This window comes from Aythya marila (assembly GCF_965140915.1).
Source record: "Aythya marila genome assembly, chromosome: 2".
NCBI lineage: Eukaryota > Metazoa > Chordata > Aves > Anseriformes > Anatidae > Aythya > Aythya marila.
Window position 1 is genome coordinate 59,577,797 of NC_139043.1, and position 20,849 is coordinate 59,598,645.

Sequence of the window (20,849 nt, forward strand, 5' to 3'; positions counted from 1 at the left end):
GGAATACAAATGAAAGTTAACCCTGTCACGGCAGCAGGCTACATGACAAGGACAAAGACTGGGAAGGGTCAGAGGGGCTTCAGACCTGTTCAGTCAGCTGAACCCAGTCTCCTCTTTTATATGCAAAGCAGGCTCCATGCCTTGAGCAATTTCCTGCTCTGTCTACTACCTCCCAGGGTTTTTCACCGCTATTTGTGCGTGGCAAACAACACTGGTACCCTCATGAAAGGAGGAAAGCTTACAATGGAGACAATTCATAAAAAGAACAGAGTAGTACCTGGAAGATGACATCCAGGTATTTGTATTCTCTGCAGCTCTCATTAATAACCTTACACTAGAACGGTATGAGGGGAAAAATATAAAAGAAGTTCCTCCCTTAACAGAGCATGGGCAAATGCACAGATCCATTATTCCCATTACTATCTACATATTAAACAATGTTAGGACTTGAAAACTGCCAAAGCTTAACCTTCTTTATTGGTTATGAGAAACTACTGAAATTAGTGTACTAGCCTTGGCAGTCTAGCTATCACAAATCTGATTCTCAGTATTATTCAAACTGATTTTTTTGGAAGAGATCATAGTTGCAAGGTTACTAAGCAAGCTGAAATAAAATTCCTGCTATTTTATTTCTAGACAAATGTGGTGTCATTTTCTGAGAAGAGGTCAGTAGTCACCAAAACCAATTGCTTTATTCTGCTTGATCATTTCAAATCTCCATGTGTTTTCAGGTGGTCTAATCCTTTGTAATAGGAAAAGAAACTATTGATATTCAGGAAGAAGGAGTGAACTGCGCACAGGCTAAACTCTGCTTATTACAGCATACTTAATTTGAGTTTACAGCACCCTTTAGTTTAACTGCAACAAGCACCATATAAATGCCACAAGGACTTATTCCTCAAAAAGGAAAACAGCAGACAGAAGAATCATTCATCCCTTTATGAGGCCATGATGTTCGATAGCTTGGAGATTATGTCTTAATATGACTCTCTTTTGTTTCATGCTAATTTTGCCCAATATCCACATTTCTGGAAGCAATGTCATAAAAGCACCTAAAGCTGCGTTTCAATAGAGTGTATGCAATTCAAATGATCCCACAGTTACTTATCTGGCTTTAATGTTACTCTTTTTATTGCTGTATGTTAAAGACCCGCACTCCCTGACAAGCAGAGTACCTGTGTGGCAGCAGGCAGCCTACAGCCTATTTCCACGTGCTGCAAAAGAGCACTGAAAGGGATGTTGTGTCTTTGCCCACTTTCCTTTGCTAATACATGCAGCTGATCTCCATTCCTTCATCTACCAAGATAATAGGAATCCTTATTGTTGACAGAGCAGCAGCTGGAGCAGCTGAAGAGTAGGAATATTGCCTACTTCTGAATATGGGATAACAGATAGCAGCTGAATTTATTAGGGAAGTACAGAATAAATAAAGGAGGCTCCTGAATGGAAACAACTCTAGCCTTACTCCTTTTGTCTGTACTTAGAAAAACTCATCCTTTAGACCACTTTGTTAGTTAGTTTGTTAGATAAGGGTCAGAAAGTGAGATACTGGTTTAGAATAACTGAAGGATTAACACCTCTCCTTTTCCTGTTCATACATTTCTAGTCATGAATCTCTAAAAGTAATAAAGTTTTCTCAATCAAAACACTAAATGAGCTGGAGAGCTATGCATACAGCATGGTAAGTCTACAAAATATGACAAAATCTATTATATATGAAGCATTTTCTGATGGGCCAAACAACCTCAAAAAACATACTCTGCATTCGTAAGTCTGTTTTCAGACTGCCATCAACTCAAACAAATCTGAGAAAGCCGGACATCGAGTTACGCATCCATTTCCAAACCAAGATACAAGAGCTTAGAGCAGAAGATGAAGGGGGATAATACAAAAACCTGAAAAGATAACAGCTTGTAAGCTAATATTTTCCAAATATAATTTAATGGGGAAAGTGTTTGGGGTTCTTCAAAATGTCTGATTAAAAACAAATCAGAGGAACTGAGAGACCAGAGATGCCTTATTATGGGATATTCTTAATTCAATCCTTGTATATGTGCATTACAGGAGTACCCTGAAAAATAAGAATGCTTTGAAAAAAGGGAGCCCTGCCTCATTCCATGAGTGGTGCATACAGTGCTGAGTTGTTGGACAGATTTTCATTTCACTAATAAGCCTCCTCAGCTTCTTCTCTGCTATACATAGATATTTTTGCTTGATTGATTAGAGATAATTGGATTGTATTTACTCTTCCATTTCCTTAACATTCCTCCTCCAGGACTCATGATATACTGCATTCCAAGATGGTTAGAAACACACAATTGTATAAAGTAAAGCTTGAAAATTTAAGAAAAAAACACCCAACAATTCCTAGAAGTTACAGTGCTTTTAGAAAAACAAATATGCATCTTTTCTTTCTACTTAGGTCATAAAAACGTATTTACTAATACTAACTTGAGAAATACCAAAGACGTTTGTGAATTAATCACCTTAAGACTAAAGAAAGCAGCACTGCCGTATTTGTTTTTCCATGTAGGTATCACAAGACAGAACAAGTCTTTCTGCTTCAGACAAACAGTCTAATAAAACCAGAACTTTTCTGCTGAAGAGTAGCTCATTCCAAACCAGAGTTCAATACAGCACACAGAAATGGAAAGGATCACCCAGGCAGTCACACTACTGATAAGTTAGCTGAAGTGTGAAGACTTTGGGTAAAAAATTTCTATCAGCTATTTCAGGAGCAGCAAGGCAAGCTATAGATCATTAGAGGTTTCTGAATTTGAATTTTGTTTGTTTTTGTAAGCATTGTGTGTAACAGCCTAAGCTCCAACAAGCTGCTTTGCAGGCAAGAGGATCAGAGGAGGCAGCAGGGATAACTGGAATTTGAGACTGCTTGAGCTGGAAAAGAAACAAGCATGGGAACGGAGGGATTTTTACACCTAAAGACCCTTTTACACCAATAAACACGCAGAAATACAGTGACAACTCCTCAAAATGGAGAGGATACAAACTCTTGGAAATTTGCAAACTCCACCTTGCAAGCTGATCATGACCCCTCAGCAACTAAAGAAAAAACAGCCCTTGGTGTCTTGCCCAACATCAAATGCCTACAGGAAGAACCAGTCTTTCTTCCACAGATGTCTCTCTTTTTGCATTGTAATACTAAAAGAAAGTTCCCCCAGCTGGGTCAGCATTCATCTAATTTGACTCACCAATAAGAAAACAACACATCTACTTAGATCTGCACTTCAGCAGCATCTCTTCAGTCATTCACTCCAACCATAAGTGCAACACAAAACCAAAATGCAGTGTTTTTGTTTTTAAACCCTTCTGAATGGCTCCAGGCAGGATGCATTCACTGAGTTTTCCATTTCCTAGAAGACTTCCCAGGAAGCTCAGTTAAAACTAGCTACAATAGGAGTAGAGAAAACCCTGTAGTCAAGCACTCTGACTGCGTGATTGCTGTCACGGACTCTTTCCAAACAGCAAGCTTTCAGACAAAGTACTCCTTGATGGCTATGAGAAAGTAACTAGCTAGTCACATAACAAAGTACCACAGACTTGGAGTCCTTTTGCTAAGTGCAGTACAGTACTGTTGGGATAGATACTGCCTTCATGCCTAAAAGGGTCCACTGGTTTTTGTACTGCAAATACAAAATTGAACCTTGCTAAAACAGCTTAGCCACACACAGTCCAAATGCTCAAAACAAAAACAAACAAACAAAAAAGCTCCAATGTTAAACAGACATTTTTTGATCACAGTCTCACATGCCAAGTTTCACGTTTTCCCTCAGGTTAGCAACAGAAAACTGTCTCTTCCAGTTAAAAGGACGAAGACAAGCCGGTCTGTATGTGTCAATGTGGTTTTATGTTCAGAACAACAGCAGGCAGGTAGGGCAGGTATTGTGTGTTTAGCAAAAAGAGATGCTGGCAGTTCCAAAACTAGACTGTTGATCAAATGCAAACAGCTCACAGCTGATAAACAGGCAACTGAGCACTAGAGGACCACCTCAGGTGCACAAAGAAAACAGAGACAGAGACCTAAGAAATTCCAGTCATATGAATGACAGGCTAATCGAGAGAACACAAACCAGAGCTGACAAGCCCAGGGTAAAAAAAGCCTTCTCCTCTTGCTAACTTCAACAAAATGGTTCAACTAATTTGTCATAGGACTATGAATAAATATACTTGACAAATAGTTGTTTTAAACAAATATTGCTTTCTTCAGTCACTACTGCATGGGTAACAGAACACAAACTCTCAGACAAAAAAAAAATATTAAAAGAGGATGAAGAGCTTCTGCAAATTACAATCCTGCTCCAAACCCAGCTACAAAAAGACATGAACTGAAGGTCATGGATAGGAACCCCAGTTAATTTGAACTACCATCAATCAAAGAAACAGGAAAAGCGAAGGAAGAGTACAGTTGGCAGCAGACTTGGTCACAAGTACCAACAGTATCAGGTTGCTTCTACTACCATGAAAGACTGACACCCACAGCTGCTCCTGTACTGGCTCACTGGGAGAACATTTTCAATAAGAATAAGCAGAGTTCTGTGATTCAGAAAAATACTGAGTGGCATCAAGTCGGTCATTGGTGTTATCAAGCCAAATAAGGCTTTATGTCCTCAGAGAAGCAGAGGGAATTTTAACAGTATGTTCAGCGGATTTTTATTTATGTAGTTAACTGGTACATAGATAAACATACAGGACAGAATGCAAACTGAGTCATGTGTCCCATCCCTGAGCTTATGTGTAAGCTCTGAATGACAGGAAGGGGAAGAAAAGCCTATATTCAGATGAACCACTAGAGAAACATACAGAACAGATACAAGTTCCTACCAAACCCTAGACACCTGTTCTACCCAACAGGATTGTGCCTCAGAATCAAGATGCTGCACTAATCAGTAACAGCACTCTCCAACTTTACCATCAAGCACGTCTCATACTCACTGAAGACTATAAAGGTAAAAAAAAATCAGATCTTCAGTACAACAGATCCATATACGTACTACTAAGCTGTGTATGTTTCCAGTTTATAAACACTACGATGGAAATGCTGTGCTGCATTTCCATTGATGAAAATACTCTTAACACCTACAACTCACTGCTCCAATGTGTTACATTTCCTTTTCTCATGGTCGGCCCAGAGAGAATAAAACAAATCCTTTCTATTCAAGCTACTGCTATTGTTGACTTTACATCCCAAGCTGGTCAGGGTAAAACAGAAGATATATTTTTCTTCCACTTTCTTTAGAAGTATAATACTGTTGAAAGTATCAAATACAGATACTCAAAAGTTAGGAAGACACATGCTTTTAAGTGACAAATCGCGTAACACAGCTCTAAGTATCAGGACAAAGTGGTACAAGCCATTGTTGGTTTGCAGACCAGTGTTACCATCTTAAAAAGCACCCTTAAAAGTACGCACCGTATAAGGAGTGCCTGATATTTAGTACTACATATGCTGCATTTCGAATTACCAGAATCCCAATTAAAAAAAAAGAACAAAAAACAAACTTAAGTGAACAAGTAGATGAGTAACAGGTCAGGAGATGACAGGCAACCTTAGACCAAAGTTAACTTTACTAACTAGAGGAACGTATGTTGGTAGAAAACGGTCTCATTCCCTACTTCCACAAATAAGATTTCAGCAGGGTTTTGTAAGATCTATGTTCCAAAGCTAAGATAATCACAACACACATTAAGCGTAAGCATGTTCATGAGAGGGCAAAACACTTATTCTACTGTAATTTCTACTTCAGTAAGACATGTCACTACCACTTGCATGTTCACAGTGGTTTACCATGAAAATGACTGAACTTCCCATTTGCTTTCACTCCCTGCGTAGGCTACAGCTTGCCCACAACTACTCAGCTATAAATCTCCATTTCACAATGAAGTACTCATTAGAGAAATACAGACTGCAGGAGCCCAAAAAAAATAAACAGCTTCCATCTTTTCAGAGACAAATCATAATAGTAGTCTTATTGTCATGCTAATGCTTTCAAGAGTCTACCAAAAGCTAATTTTATTCTTGTATCTCCAGAGAAGCCCCTTCTCGTGCAATTTTCTGAAAATGTAATTGTTTTAATAAGCTGTTAAACAAGAATGTGAAATTAAATTGAAAGCAGTATCAAAAGCACAAATACATTCTTAAACAAAAAATACATTTGAAATTAATGAGAAACAGTTTGAAATGCACCAAAAAAATTTACAACTCAGAAATGGAGAAAATTAATTAATGAGACTTTAATACTTAAGTCACGGCTCAGTGTGGTCTCATTCACCAAGTAGGTTAGACCTAATTAAAACTCAGTACAAGACCACATGGAAAGCCTACACTGGCTGTTGCAGAATCAGAGTTCAAAGAGGGTGCTGACCACTGAACCCACACATATCTAGAGAAAATGTTTTGCTAGACGCTTTCTACTTTGAAATGATAAAAAATGTCAACGCTGTATTTCCTTCAAAGTATGCTACTTTCTAAAGAGACTAGGAAAAGAACTTAATTCCTGTCTAACTCTGACAGCCATCTTCTGACTCATCACAACATCACCTTGTGTTTCTGCTGCCTATGCAGTACATTTATTGTTTTCTACCCACACTGGTGCTAAACATGCTGTATGGAACTCAGGGTGGGAGAACAGGGAAGCAACACAGGTTACACACTCCTAACATCCCCTTCAGCCAGCCCATGCATGGAGGTGCCTGCAGGGCACAAAAATACCCCTGAATGATAGGTTTATAAGACTTGTAGCTAGAAGGATACAACCTCCAAAGACAAAACAACCACTTTTTCAAAGAACCGCTTGGTATCAAGAGTACCGTGCAGCAACAGTGCACAATTTCCATCGTTTGCTTGATTCTCCAGGCTAAGAAGGTTGCAGTAACTCAGGCAAGCCCAACTTAGCACTGAAGGAACCAAAATAAAAAATGAATGTTAATAGCAGAATGGTTATATTATTTACTTTCTTGCAGGATGTAGTAGAAAAAATGCTAATTTCAGGAATAATACTTCAAATAACTAAATCAGAACAAATGTTCAAGTAGCTATTGTTCCTAGTTAGTCATCTCTTCAAAAGAATGCAAGCCTTCAATTGGGGAAAAAAAACACTTTTATCCTTCTATCCTTCAACACACATGCCTAATTTTGAAAAAAAATGGAATGAAACAAAATCTAAACAAGACTGACACCTAGAGTGAAACATCTCTTCAATGTTGAGCCTACAATATTCCACATATGAGAAAATGCTGTGAAGAATGTAAAAGGCTAAAAAAAACTCACATATAAGAGCTTCCCATTGTTGCTGGTCTCCTAATCCATGTGTCACAGTCAAACATCTGTTTCTCAAAATTGGAATCAAGATTTTTTTGTTGTTGTTTTGTTTTGTTTTTTACTGCACAAGGCATTCAAAAATATTTTTTATCAGCAAAAGGCATAGGTGAGTTACATGAAGGACTATTTATCAATAATTAAGTCACAATCATAACCTCTTGTCGAGTGTCACAATTTCCAACTTTTTTTTTTTTAATGAAACTTCAGTTCCAGCATAGCAGCCTACTGCTTTAAGAACAGGGTCAGAAAGAGCTACCCCGTTCTAGTATACATACCTTTATCTTTCTTGAAGTCCAAAGCATCTTCCTTATCTGTCACTATTTCCTTCATGTTGATAATGCTTTGGTGATTAAGCTGTCGAAGAATCTTAATCTCCCGAATAGCTGTAATTGGAAACCCTTCTTTTTCATTATCCAAACGCACTTTCTTTAGTGCCACCATTTCTCCTAAAAGGAAATGTAAATAAAAAAATATAAACATTAGCAGTCAATCTATAGGATTTAAAAACCCTTCACAACTGTTACTATTTCTGAATTGAGATAGTAAAACTAAACAGTTCACATTTTGGTGCCTGTATCAGTTCCACGCTGACCAGAAACAAAATTAACCACTGCTGAGAAATAATCACACAGAGAGGCAAAATTATAAATACTAGTTTTCAACTAACCATTCTAATACTCATTTTCCTCCTGCGTACATCTCTCACCTGTGTCCTGATCTTCCACACCAGGTCTACCAATTAACCCCTACGTAAGAGTGATTCTTAGCAGGAGCTTTAGCAACATAAGCCTATACCTACTATGGATTTATGAGTACTGCATCACCGCAGCTCAGAATGCAGAAGAAAGTTCTTGTCTTTCAGTGAGAAAGATGTTTTACAAAGACCTGAAGAGCTACCACGGAATAGTTGTGCTTGGAAGGGACCTCTGAAGATCATCCAATCCACCCCTCCTGCTCCAGCAGGGTCAGCTGGAGCAGGCTGCGTGGGGTTTTACTACCAACTTTCTTCTTAGGTACAAGCTGCCTATAAATATATTTACACCCACAGCTTCCCAGTGCAAGCACTGAAAGTTAAAAGAACTCAAACGTTTATATTATTTTAATGCAGTATTGGTTGAGTAACCCTTTAGAACTGCTCTCTCAAGAGCTTGATCAGCAAGGACGAACCTTGGGAATAGGGGTGTTCTACAAGGAGGCCACCAATAGCAGTGCGCAGTCACAACCTCCTCCTTTGCTGTCTTGTACCTAACTTAAGTAGGAATTAGGCTCTGAAACAGTCCCTTATGTTTTAACCAATCCACCAAGTGAGGTAAAAAGCTTTCCTGAATATTTTGTTTTTTGTTGACAAAAGGAGTGTGCCTCGCCTGTTGAAGAACAAATACAAAATACAAGAGCAAAGTTTCAGAAATGAGTTGCTAAGTCAAAAAAAAAGTGCAAACTGATTCCTCGCCTCAGCAGGTTTCTGACAACAAAGTGGTCCCCTAAAATAAGGGAACCCCTGCTATTACACTTACTGAAAAAGTGACTGCCTCTGGAAAACCTCATCAGAAACAAAGGAGGAAAGAGTTCGCCATCAGTTCTAATCACCCATCCAGATGATGTGAACTGGTGAAGATCCCAATGAGGAATGATTGTTGAGAGAGGAAAAGACTTGCCAAGCTATTCAGCTATTCTGTTCTGAGATGGCAGAGTATCAAACATTCCTCATTCGTTAGCAAGTTCAGGGAGAAGATGGCTACCGACACGAAGCGAACAAAGGTCTCTTAGTCCTCTTTAACTATAGTTTCAAGGGAGAGGAGCAGATAATCAAGCAACGTACCTCACCTATGTAAAGTTCAAGGTTGTCTGAGAAGAAAGGAAGACATTTGGGACTAAAAGGCACAGCCTATGCCAGCACCCAAAAACCCTCCAAAGGCAAAGGCAAAAAGATTACCGCTCGCATGCTGGGATGTGCTGTATAGATTAGCATGGGCACAAGAGGCATAGAAGACATGCCGTGACTGGAAGGGTGGGCATGGAGGTGCCTCTGAGGTGCTTCTTCACCTAGCAGGAGGCACATCAACGAGGAACTCTGGCCACAGAGCACAGAACCTTTATCAAACATTTCTCTTGCCAACAGAAGGACCAAGGTACCAGGAGCAGCAGCAGAACTTGGGAGGAGATAATTTGGAGAAGGAAACAAATGTTATGAAAAACACCTACCAGGGTGCTTTCCTCTAAGTGCAATGCCTTGATGCCACAAACTCTGATGATACGTTTTCCCTAAAAGTAAAGATCTTATCACGTAGACTGATTCTTGGTGGGGATACGATGCAGAACTGCAATTGAGGAATTTTGTAACTCCACAGCAGTCAGGAGAATATACACACCAGCACTGATAAAGTAAGAATCTTATAACCCAGGCTCCTGATCACATCTTTACCAATACACCGGCAAAATTGTTTAGTCCTGAGGCAGTAAATTTGATAACTAACAATTTTGTCAGAATTCTCATGCATGAATCTGGAGAGAAATGCTACAATTTAAGATACGAGGCAGACAACTAAAGAGTTCCTACTAGTTATCAGTACACTTTCTACAAACAGAAGTGTCACTGCTATGTTTACAGTAAGAAGAAAGTTCCCTCATTTATTTTATTGCAGGCTGGCCTGGATGAAGCTAAATTCTGCAAAATAGCAGAAGTATGATCTAGCCATGATTGAGGATATCTAAAAAAATGTATGCCAGCTCAACCATTTGGGGTTTTTGGGGAAGCTTACTGACAACGCAGCTATGTTAGCTCTAAAAGGACTTACTCTGCACCACTGTGTATAGCACACATGCAATATGTAATGTTCCAGTATGACTCCAGATAAATTCAGCTGGAAATTAACACAGAAGCAACAGAACAGGATTCATCAGGGCTAATAATTCGTGACATCTCTAGAGGAAGCTAAGGTAGACACATGGACAACGCGATGTGAACATTCAGGTTCACGCTGTGGTGGTCCCAAAAAACAATTAATGGAGATGGTTCACAGATTATAAGCATGTATAGTCAAGTTCTTCCCTTATGCAAGTTATGGAATATAGATGTTACTGTTGGAACTCAAGAGGCTCAGATGTTATTTACAAATTCCTAGTAGACTTATGAGCTTTTACAGCAATCCATCAGATAGAAAAATTACAGCAAGTTGCCCCATAAACCAGATGCTCACATCTGAAGAACTAGGGCTGTGATAAAGAAGGGAGGAAGGAAGTAGATCCCAATGTTGTAGGTTATGTCTCTAAGCATCTTACTAATGCAGCAAGACCTGTTCTTAAACCTCATAAGGTATTGACTCTCAGATCATACCAAGCAGATGAGATGGCGTAGCAAACAGTAAGGGAAGCAGTAATAACACAGGATCTAATGGAATCTTTGTATCTTTTGAATTTCTATAAAAGAATCACTGTGCAATTTTCTAAGCACCATTAAGCTCTGTTCCAGAAAAGACAACAATACAGGTACTGGAGATCACTATAACGTCAGAAGCTGAAAAATTAGAGTAAACAGACTCTAACCTTTATGCATTTTGAACAAAGTAGTTGTGCAAGGAGCAAGTGCTGCAAGCACAGAACACATTCAAATGCTTTGATAAAATTTATCATTAGCTGTTACAGCCTAAGGGGCAGGACAGATGCCATTGTAGAGAAGCGCAAATTCTCCTCTGCTAGCCCTGGAAATATCCAGACCATGGATCTAAACACACTCCATTCTCAAAAGCCATGTGAGAATGGCTTTTTTTTTTTTTTTTTTTTTTTTTTTTAAAGGTGTGGCATCATTTTGGAGACTGGCTTTGGACCGGTCTCCAAAAGAACAGCTTGGTCCTCTCTCTTCAACATACTTGGTTTGAAAGCCCACTGCAGAGCCTGTTAAAGGGTAGCTGAAAGGCCGTGATGTCACTCCTTACACAGGATTTAAATTCAAGGCTGAATGGAAAAGTGGAAGTTTTGCTGGAACTGTACAGAAAAGCAACAAATTCTACTAGAGGTTAAGAAATGACTGCCACAAACAACCTGAAGCTTGCCAAAGAGGCCAATATGGTTATGATGGGATTAGAAATTTAGCTGTGCAAAGAACAGGACAGCAAAAAGAAGCCCCTAACAATGATTTGCAATGGCTCCAAAGGAAGGAAGTAAAAAAGTAAGATCTGTGACAGTTCAGCTTAAAAACAAAAGTCTGCAAACTCAGACAAGCACAGGTGAAGAATGGAAAAGAGTATAATTACATTGCTCGTTCTTCTGGAGACCAGAAGGAAGGAACTGAGGCTGATATATGATCCTATGTGCTTCACTTACTGAAGTAGAAAATTATACCCTATTCAAGGCATGTACAATTAAGCCAGAAGGGCAAGCAGTCAGAGAGAACTACTAATTGAACACAAAACTAGCAAGGTATAGCACACGTGAGTAAATAAATTTCACTGCATTATCTATTTAGAAGCAGTGACAACATTCCTGCATACCATAATGGCGAGTGCTTATTTGATTATTAGTTTCACATGATATTTGTAAGTTACATTCCTGCAAGAAAAACACCTGATATGCAACACTTCAAGCCTGCATGGCACAGAGATATCTTCTCTTCCTACTGCCAGCTAGTGATGATCAGCGTACAAAGAAGGAAAACAGCTAAATCTCCTGCACAGCTCCTTTCACCCTTGCAGCCTTTTTACAAACTTTATTATTCTGTATCATCCTGTCTAGGGTGCCATTTTGTTTCCCCTGAGTATTTACGCTCTTGTCTTTACTTCCTCAATCGTGTACAGAGCATCAAAGCTCTAGAAATAACACGTGGAAATTAACACTACTCAGTTTATGCTTTCAACCACAACTTTACAGATGAATGATTTTCCAAGGCAGAAAAAGATTGTGTTTTTATTGAGTTTTTAAATTCAGACAAAAGCTAGATTGAAAACAAAACATGTAACGCAACTAAAAACTTTCAAACCATTAGGGGACACAATACCAGATTTTATTTAATTATAAAAAAAAACAAACAAAAAAAAAAAACAAAACAAACAAACAAAAAAAAAAAAAAAAACACTGACTTTGAAACGCAAGATTACATTTACTTTTTTGAACCTACCTGTGTCTTTATCTCTGGCTTTGTAAACTTGCCCATAAGTGCCTTCACCAATAATACCAATGATATCAAATTTATCCACACAGCGCTTTCCCCAGTCTATTTCTTTTTCTTTTGTTTCACCATGTCGTGGTCCACATATTCTAGAAAACAGTAACAATCTCTAAGAATACAGCTGATATATTTAAGGATTAACTATGGAAAAAAAAAAATCGATAATAAATATTCCTGTTATATTACTAGACAACCCTTACTACCACTAAATGGCAATAAACCATGCAGTTTGATTCAAAACCTCGGTAGTATTAAGGAAGTCATTACAAAGTAGAAATTGTTTTAATAGAATACATTTTTAAGAAACTATTATCACTTCTGTTTCCATTATAGACTTTAACATAAAAACTGTAATAAACATACTTTGGTCTTCTCTTGCTGTGTAACTGAACTGCTGGTTTCTTTTCTTCAGGACTTTTGGCTAACTCTGCTCCTCCAGGCAACTCAGGTGGAAGTGGCAAATCTGCAAGCAGATGGCGAAGTTTCTTCTCTGCTTCTTTAACTGTCTTCACTGAAAGATTCTCTCGCAGATTACTAAAAAAAAAAAAAAAAAAAAAAGGCACAGTTTTGCTACTATGTTGAACACAGTACAATTGTATTAAAATAAAGAAAACCTACCAGATTTCTTAAAGTATGTTCTAGGCTGTTAACACATCAACATTTAAAATCTGTGCTTTTAGAATTTGCTAGAATTCGATTTGTACTTTACAAATGGCTTGCAAACAGCTGGCTGATGCACAGCTGACTACTAAAATGCTAAAGAAAATGAAATCAGATGTTCAGACTTCACATTCCTGACGAAAGCTGAAGTTGGATGACACAGCAAGCCTTACCAGCAAGAACAACAAGCCCATCTGGGTTCCAGGCCAGACTTCTGCCATGTGATCTTTTCTTTCTTCCTTTTCCCCAAGCCTCTTAGGGCTCAGATTAATAAGAATATTTAGAGCTCAGGTGCTGCCAAGTATCAACAGTGGTAAAATCTGTACTCTGACTTCTCATATAAAAGAGCAGATTATCCTAATCCAATTCACTACAACATTACTCTCCAGAGATGACTAGTTTCACGGTTACAATTACTGCAGGGCATTATGAGGTATCCATACCATGCCTTTTACAGATTCTAATCTCATACATTTGCTGAAATGCTCCAGATTCAACATGTTCTTACTGGTCTGCATGCAAATGAAGTGGGAAAAAAAATCAAGCGGAAAACTGACTAAATGTTTTTCTGGTTTACTGATGTCTTTAAAAAAATAAATAAATACTCTGGGAACAGATCCTAACAGTTAATCTCTGTCTGAGGAGAATCCCCCAAACACACTGCAAGGTAATCCTACATCATGTACTATAAACGAGAATTCTAGAAACACTCTTCCTGTTCTAATGGGGAATTTCTGAGCACTCCATACGACCTGCAGGATTATTATTTTTTTTTTTTTTAAAGGTGTGGCTGTTTCATCAGAACTTCTTCCTTTAGTTTAGCTACATTTCGCTGTTATAGTATATCCCATAACTTTGCACCCATGACCATCTCTGTATGCTTTGTAATTACATTAACTGTTTTCGGAGGTAGCATTCTCTCTTTAAATTTCAAACTTTGCCACCGTGTTAATAAAACTTTGTTATGCTCTGAGGGTGTATTTTTCAAGGCAGCTGCATTTGCCAAATCACAGTATTCTACTGTCAGCATCCCTCTCTGGGAACCTGTCCTGGAGGAGAGGTTTTCCTACAACTTCATATCTACCTCGTCTCGTAGGTAAAGTAGAAACTTCCGTAGAAAGATCTTGCTACCCCCCATCATGGGGAATGCACATGCTCTTTCTTACATTAATTACTGAGCTTTATATATTTAAATAAAGCATTCCAGCATTTTGCCTGTCACTAGGCTTTGCCATGAAAACAAAACCCTTGAGTGTCTCGTACCAGTGCCTGAGTTAAAAGAGGCACCTGAAGGAAGCCCATGCTGTCCTCATCACAAACATAATGGTCAGCATGCTATAAAGCCACCTTGAGCAGAGAAAGTAATTGCCAGGGTCAAGAATAATTCTTATTTTTGAAGTTGAAATATTTGCATTTGTCTCACAAATTCTGCCCTCTAAGTTTCAGTATTAGTGGGAGTACAACATGTGAGAGGTTCTGAAACAATTTCAAAAGCCGTACACGAAAACAGGGGCAGCCAAGAGCAGCGTTCTTTTCAGGTCTGTTAAACTACACACTGTTGACCACTGGAACAGTTTTCCCTTTCAGCTATCCTCAACAGCGGTTTCACAACACTGCTGTTCCTTTAGGTAGCTTGTTTGCGGCTTTATCAGATTCCTACTGAACTTCACAACTGACACTACATTAAGTTCTGCAGAGTATCAAGCTTGCTTTGTTGGCACAATTTCCCCATAGTAACCAGGTCCAAGGCAAACACCTTGGTCCTCCTTCCTCCCAGAAGTTGTAGATCATTTTCCTTGACGACATAAGGTTTGTCATGACTTGTGTTCATAACCATTCTGACCTGAAGTTCATAACCTCCTAAAAGCAAAACAAAGCAGAGCATAAATGACATCCTATTATTTGTCATTAATCTTTCTAATGAAGTTTGTTTGCAAGCATTAAGTTTTGTCTTTTTTTTAAAAAAAAAAAGGAGAATGAGCCCAGTGCTGATAGAACTGTTTAACTGTAGTTCAACTATTCTACACAGTTGAACTATAAGAAAAGCATTGCATTTAAAAGATACTAATAATGAGAAGCCCTGTGCCAGCTTCAGGTGGAATCTCATTTCATGGTACCACAGTTAATGCTGCAAAGCCAGTTAAAATAGTAAATCTTCCTCTCAAACAACACGGACAGAAAGCCTGTTTACCTACAGAGGATGGTTTTGTTCTAAATGTAAATGCAAGCGTCCAGTCACCACACAGATGTAACTCTGAACAACCGGAATGACATTTGCTGGAGTACTGAAGGGCAAGAAACAATTTCTCTTCTAAGAAAAATCTAATACCTTCTGAAGTTATATTTACTCACCAAGCCCTCTGCATCCTAATGTTTACCAGTGCATTAAATTGCTGGCAAAGACAGAGAAGCATTTACACCACTAGTTATAACAACTTTTACTAAATACTACGATTTACGAAGAGCAAGAGAAAACAGACTACTTTCACAGATACAGAATATGAAATAAAGTATTTCAGTATGTCTTGAATTTCTTTCACAGTCTTGTTTACACATATATCGAACTTAAATCACTTCAATGCACAGAAACTGCTTTGCTTGCTGTGGGAAGTTGCTCTCTCACGTCAGAGACCAGTAATACAATAAGTAATACCAAAAGCAACTTTTTTCAATTTCATCACCAAAACCAAGGAAAAATGGTCGATTACAGCCCAATAGCATTGTTTTCCAACACAAACCACAGCAAGTACTCTCTGTAAGGACAACGAAGAGACTCAGTGTAGCTTTAAACTCAGGCGACATTTGGAATACAGACCTGAGTTTCTTCACTACAGTCCAATTTTTATGCTTCAAAGTCAACACAGATTACAAACCACGAACCTCACTTCACTTATACATAAAGAATACTGATCTCTGAAATAAATTACATGAAAATAACACACATCTATGATATTAGGAAAATAATTGCCATACAAATGGAAGAGAATCTTTACCACAAACACCTTTTTTTTTTTTTCTTAAAGACTTTCAGATATCGGTACTGAATTCATCTTTTCCCCAGAATGATGCCCACATTTGTGCTGAACTTGAAATCCTGAATTTTGCACACATGTTATTCCCAAAGCTATTATGTACCAGCAATTTTAAATCATGTCTAGTGTATTTTTCATTGAAAGACTCCTCCTAGGCTAAACCTTTCTTTTCAAAAAACAGTTGATTAAATAATTTTAAACATCTCATTCCTCCAGTTCACCAGTAACTGCCACCTTAACTGAAGAGCAAGAACAAATTACTTCAGCACCCTCACCCAGCAAACAGAATTACATGTACCTTTCGCAAAGGAAAAATAAATAAATAAAGCCAACAGACAACCCCCCAAAGCAAAGCTATGACACAACTCACCTATCAGTGTCTTTATCTTCAGGCAGCGTGGGAGGCAAAGGCAAGGGTGGCAGTGTGGAAGTTGGTAGTGCAACAGTGCGATCCTTCTCCTTGGTTACTACACTCGGTGTACTCGGTTTGGTCTTCTCTTTTACAGTGACCGGCTGCTGTTTTACAACGGTTATTTTATTCTCTTTTACTGCCACCGTTTTCTGTTTAGTATTTTTGTCTGCAATTAAATTATTTTCTCCTTTAGTTTCCAGAAGTGGGGCCTTTGCTTTTGCCTTGTCATTCTTCAAATTTGCACTGCTTGTAGGAGAAGGTGTATGCTCAACTTTTATTTTCTTCAGGTCCTTTACATTGTTCACTTGAGGTGCGCTTGCAGCAGTGTCAGTGTTTCCCTTGGTAGGTGTTGAAGTGTTGGAAGCTTTAGCACTGGCTTTAGCTGCCTCAGCAGCTCTTGCTTTTTTGTTTTTGTTCAGCTCAGCAGCCAGGCTACTCTTCAGAGTCAATGTACTAGGAGAGATACTTGAATGGCGACTTCTGGATCTGGACAACCTGTGTCTGCTACGAGACCTTGAATGCCTTGATGAGTATGGACTTCTGCTTCGAGATTTTGCTGATCTCCTGTTTCAGAAAAGTAAAATTTAATCACTTGAAAATTAGTCCAACTTTTATCTCGATGTATCTGCAGTTCTGATAAAGTACTCTTTTTAAACCAACCACTAGCACCGTGTTTACAGAATAAACAAAACTACAAAATAGGAAAGACAGAACCTAAAAAAAAAAAAAAAGTTTAAAAATAACATAAATCCAGATTCTGTATCAAAACAGGTTGCTAGAAAACATTAAAGATCTCTTAGATACAGTTTCTCCCAATAAAGAACTGCAAAATACTACACTATAGGGCTAATAACATAGTATAAGACAAATAAGTTTCCTTTTCCTCAGTACTTAGCAGAAACATTGTTTTCCTTTAAAGATCTGATGTTATACTACTTGTGCTGCCAACTTCAGTATATGCAAGATTTTAGAAAAATACAGCTGCCTACACAACCAAAATTCAAGAAAATGAAATTAATGTTACAACATAACAAGAAGCAGCTAAACACAACACTGAAGGAAGCAATTGTAGAATCTCCTTAAGTTTCACTTTTGCAACTGTAATTAAAATGTTACCTAAGAAATAATCTTAATACTAAAGGCTGCAATGTAACCTGCTAAAAGACAGCAATAAACCTTAGTTTTTGTGTTTTGTTTTTTCAAAATTTAAATGAAGACTTCCCTGCTCTCCCTGAGAAGAAAGCACCTAGTATTTTTTTGTTCTATCTACTGAGAAGCAAACATAATCCATGAGTAGCTCTATGCTACACCTGCAACAGAATAAAAAGCCTAACAGAACAGGGAGAAGATTTTATCTAAGCTGTCTACAAAATCATAGCAGGAAAACAACCTCAAATGGCAGCAGGGGAGGAATGGAAGTATCCTAACAACTGTAAAAACAAACTGTGCAAAAAATACCAGTTGATAGAAAATATTTTTCATTCAGATCTTCAAAGGGACATATTAATTTTACCACTAGTTAATAGTCCACAGAAAAGCAAAAAGGAAGAAACTAATTGAGATGAGGGGCATGCGAACAAGTAGCCAAGACTGGTGCTTCAATACAAAGATACGACATGTTTTTTAAATTCATTATACCATACTAAAAATAGCAAAGGCATTCATTATATTTACAAGTATTATCTTGATTCAGGTCTGCTGGAAATCTGTTTTTCTTGGGTATCTCACTTGCAGGGAAGAATAAAATTAAATCAGGATAAATGAAATTGTTTCCATTAGCTAGACAAAAAAAAAAAAAAGTATCAAACAGTAGTAAAACTAAGACTTTCTGGAGCTCTAGGAACTTCAGAGATCAAAAGACAGCATCACGGTGTTTAACTTTCCAAAAGTTTAAACCAAACAAGAATAAATCTAACTACAATCATTATGGTCACATCTAATCACCACTATGTCAAATCCATATTTTGGTAACAAATGAATGCAGTTTTAATTATTAACATATGAAATCACATTTCATTGCTTCAACTGAACAAATATTTAAGATCGTATAAAACATTTCTACTTTATGAGCAGTATCTGCTACTTTCCAAGCTTTTCCAGCATTAAAAAAATGCCTCTTCAAACTTTTTCCCTGAACAACAGAAAAAAATCATTAAGACAATTGAGATTACGTAGGAGTGATTAAAAAAAAGTCTAGGTGCACACTGTGTACTCTATCAAAAACTTCAAAATTTTATAGATGAAACTGATATTGATCCAAACAGCTACAGAGACCTTTAAAAAATCCAAAGCTCATATGAGGGCAATTCTTGAAAACTAACACAGCTCAATCCTACATCAGGGACAGGTTTACAGAATTTTCTGGCACTACACAATAACAAAGTAATTGAAATAAATTACAGATAAAGTAAATATTAAACAAAAAAATGAATTATGCATTTTTGGGGGGAGAATTTTTAACTGAGGTTTGGGGATCAACTAAAGAAAGAAAATAAAAAAACACTTGGTATAGGTTTTAGTGAAAGAATGGACAAAGTAGTGTTTGGCTTCTGGATAACTGGATGCTTTGATCCCTTCTATTCCACTTTCTGACACTAAATATTCAGTCATTTACTTAGGCCTTGTCATTTAAATGACAATCACAGCCCAATAAAAAACAGCTCAGAAAGCCCATCTCCATTAAAAGCCAGTAAAAAAAATCACAATATTGGTCAGAAAATTTCTCCTGAAAACTAATTTCTGCTCCATTATGAAAGAAGCCACTGAAGTTCTTTTTCTCGTTGTTACTTGGGAAGTTTATGTACCATATTTTAGGCTCAAAAAGTTTTCAGAGGCTTGGCAAAAGTGAAACAATTTTTTTTTTTTTTTTTTTTTTTTTAAAGTTAAAATGTTCCATACTATGAAGTTGTGATGAGGCAGCAGGAAACAAAAGGAGGGCTGAAGACATGCAAATAATAAACACACTTCAAGTGCTAGGTCAGAGCTCTCTTCATCCTGCTATCTCATCTTCTGAGAGGAATTATTACCCCTAGCTGATGTATGGTGCTTGCCAATCTATACTGGCTGTAGAATCAGGATAATTCAATTTCTCCAGCATCAAGTGCAAGCTAATAGGCCCTATGAATCCTGAGCTGCCTTGTATAAATGATGCATCATTTCAAAGAATGTCACTGCCCCATCTTGGAAAACACTTGCACATCTTGTTCCCGGATTAGCTCCTTTGAACTGAAACTTGCTCCCTGTACCTACAGAACACACTCCTCCGCCTTCAGAGACCTCGCTGCAACTCGCCTCATCTGTGTTCGAGTTTTAATGCAAAGCATGCCCTGGGGGGGGGTTAAATAAGTCTGTTCCTTTCACAAGTATGATTTGTGTTTTTTGTTGTTTTCTTACATTTATTTATTTTTAGAAAAGTGCCTAAAATAAAGCAAGTAATCTATGTCAGCAATCAAAAAATACAGGCGTAATTCCATATTCACTTGAAAAGAGAAGCAGCAGATTAAAACATTGCAGTTCTTGAGACACCTTGTCTCATCATAAGGCTGTTTCTATTCCACTTCAGTCCCAAATAAAACACATTCATTTAAATCACAACTAAGGATGAAATGGGAAAATCTGTTCAAAACACAGTAACTACAAATGCTCACCTGGTCAGCTCCCAACGTTTTGGTGAGGAAGAGACGGTTTTGAAAAGCTAAGGAACAAGTATCTTAAATCTTTATACCAGCTTCAAAAAGAAACGCGCAATCAAGTCAAGCACTGACAGTGGCTCCACATACATATTTTACCAATATCAGCCAAGATAGCCTGGGACACGAACATAGATTTATTTACACAAGCTCTGCACAAAAACACCCAACTATTCCCCTCCCCAGGTTTCCTGCCGCAACAGACAACAGCGTAACGTTCTCATATCAGCACTGCATCCAGAAGTAAAGACCAAAGTCTCCTGCACTCAATTATATAAGTTTCAGTTCCACTGCATACTACAGCCCTTAACATCAGATCAGAACGAGGTTTTGAAATACGCTGAGCACAGCCTCTGCAATGGTTTGATTTTTTCCAAAAATTTTTTGATGATTTATGTCAGCAGTTTGTTTTTTTTTTTTTTTTTAAACGTTGCATTACGTAATGCATGTCTGGGCTAATAATAAACCAGCTCCTCCATCGGCATCCCAAGGACCTTTGCAACAATGTCTTGCTGTACCTTGTCTTCTAGGCTCAATGCAGGAGTGGCAGGAAACACAA

The 20,849-nt window shown here is 37.9% G+C and overlaps 1 protein-coding gene across 6 annotated transcripts in view; it reads right to left on the reverse strand.

Annotated features, from left to right (window-relative positions):
* CDK13 (cyclin dependent kinase 13) overlaps positions 1-20,849 on the reverse strand; it is a 51,819-nt gene that overhangs the window by 22,888 nt on the left and 8,082 nt on the right. For all 6 annotated transcript variants that reach the window (XM_082753546.1, XM_082753545.1, XM_082753542.1 and 3 more), the window contains exons 2-5: positions 16,560-17,165; positions 12,861-13,031; positions 12,447-12,586; positions 7,612-7,782 (exon numbers count right to left, since the gene is read on the reverse strand). In XM_082753546.1, coding sequence (XP_082609672.1) covers positions 7,612-7,782; positions 12,447-12,586; positions 12,861-13,031; positions 16,560-17,165 — 1,088 coding nt within the window. The remainder of the gene's footprint in view (positions 1-7,611; positions 7,783-12,446; positions 12,587-12,860; positions 13,032-16,559; positions 17,166-20,849) is intronic.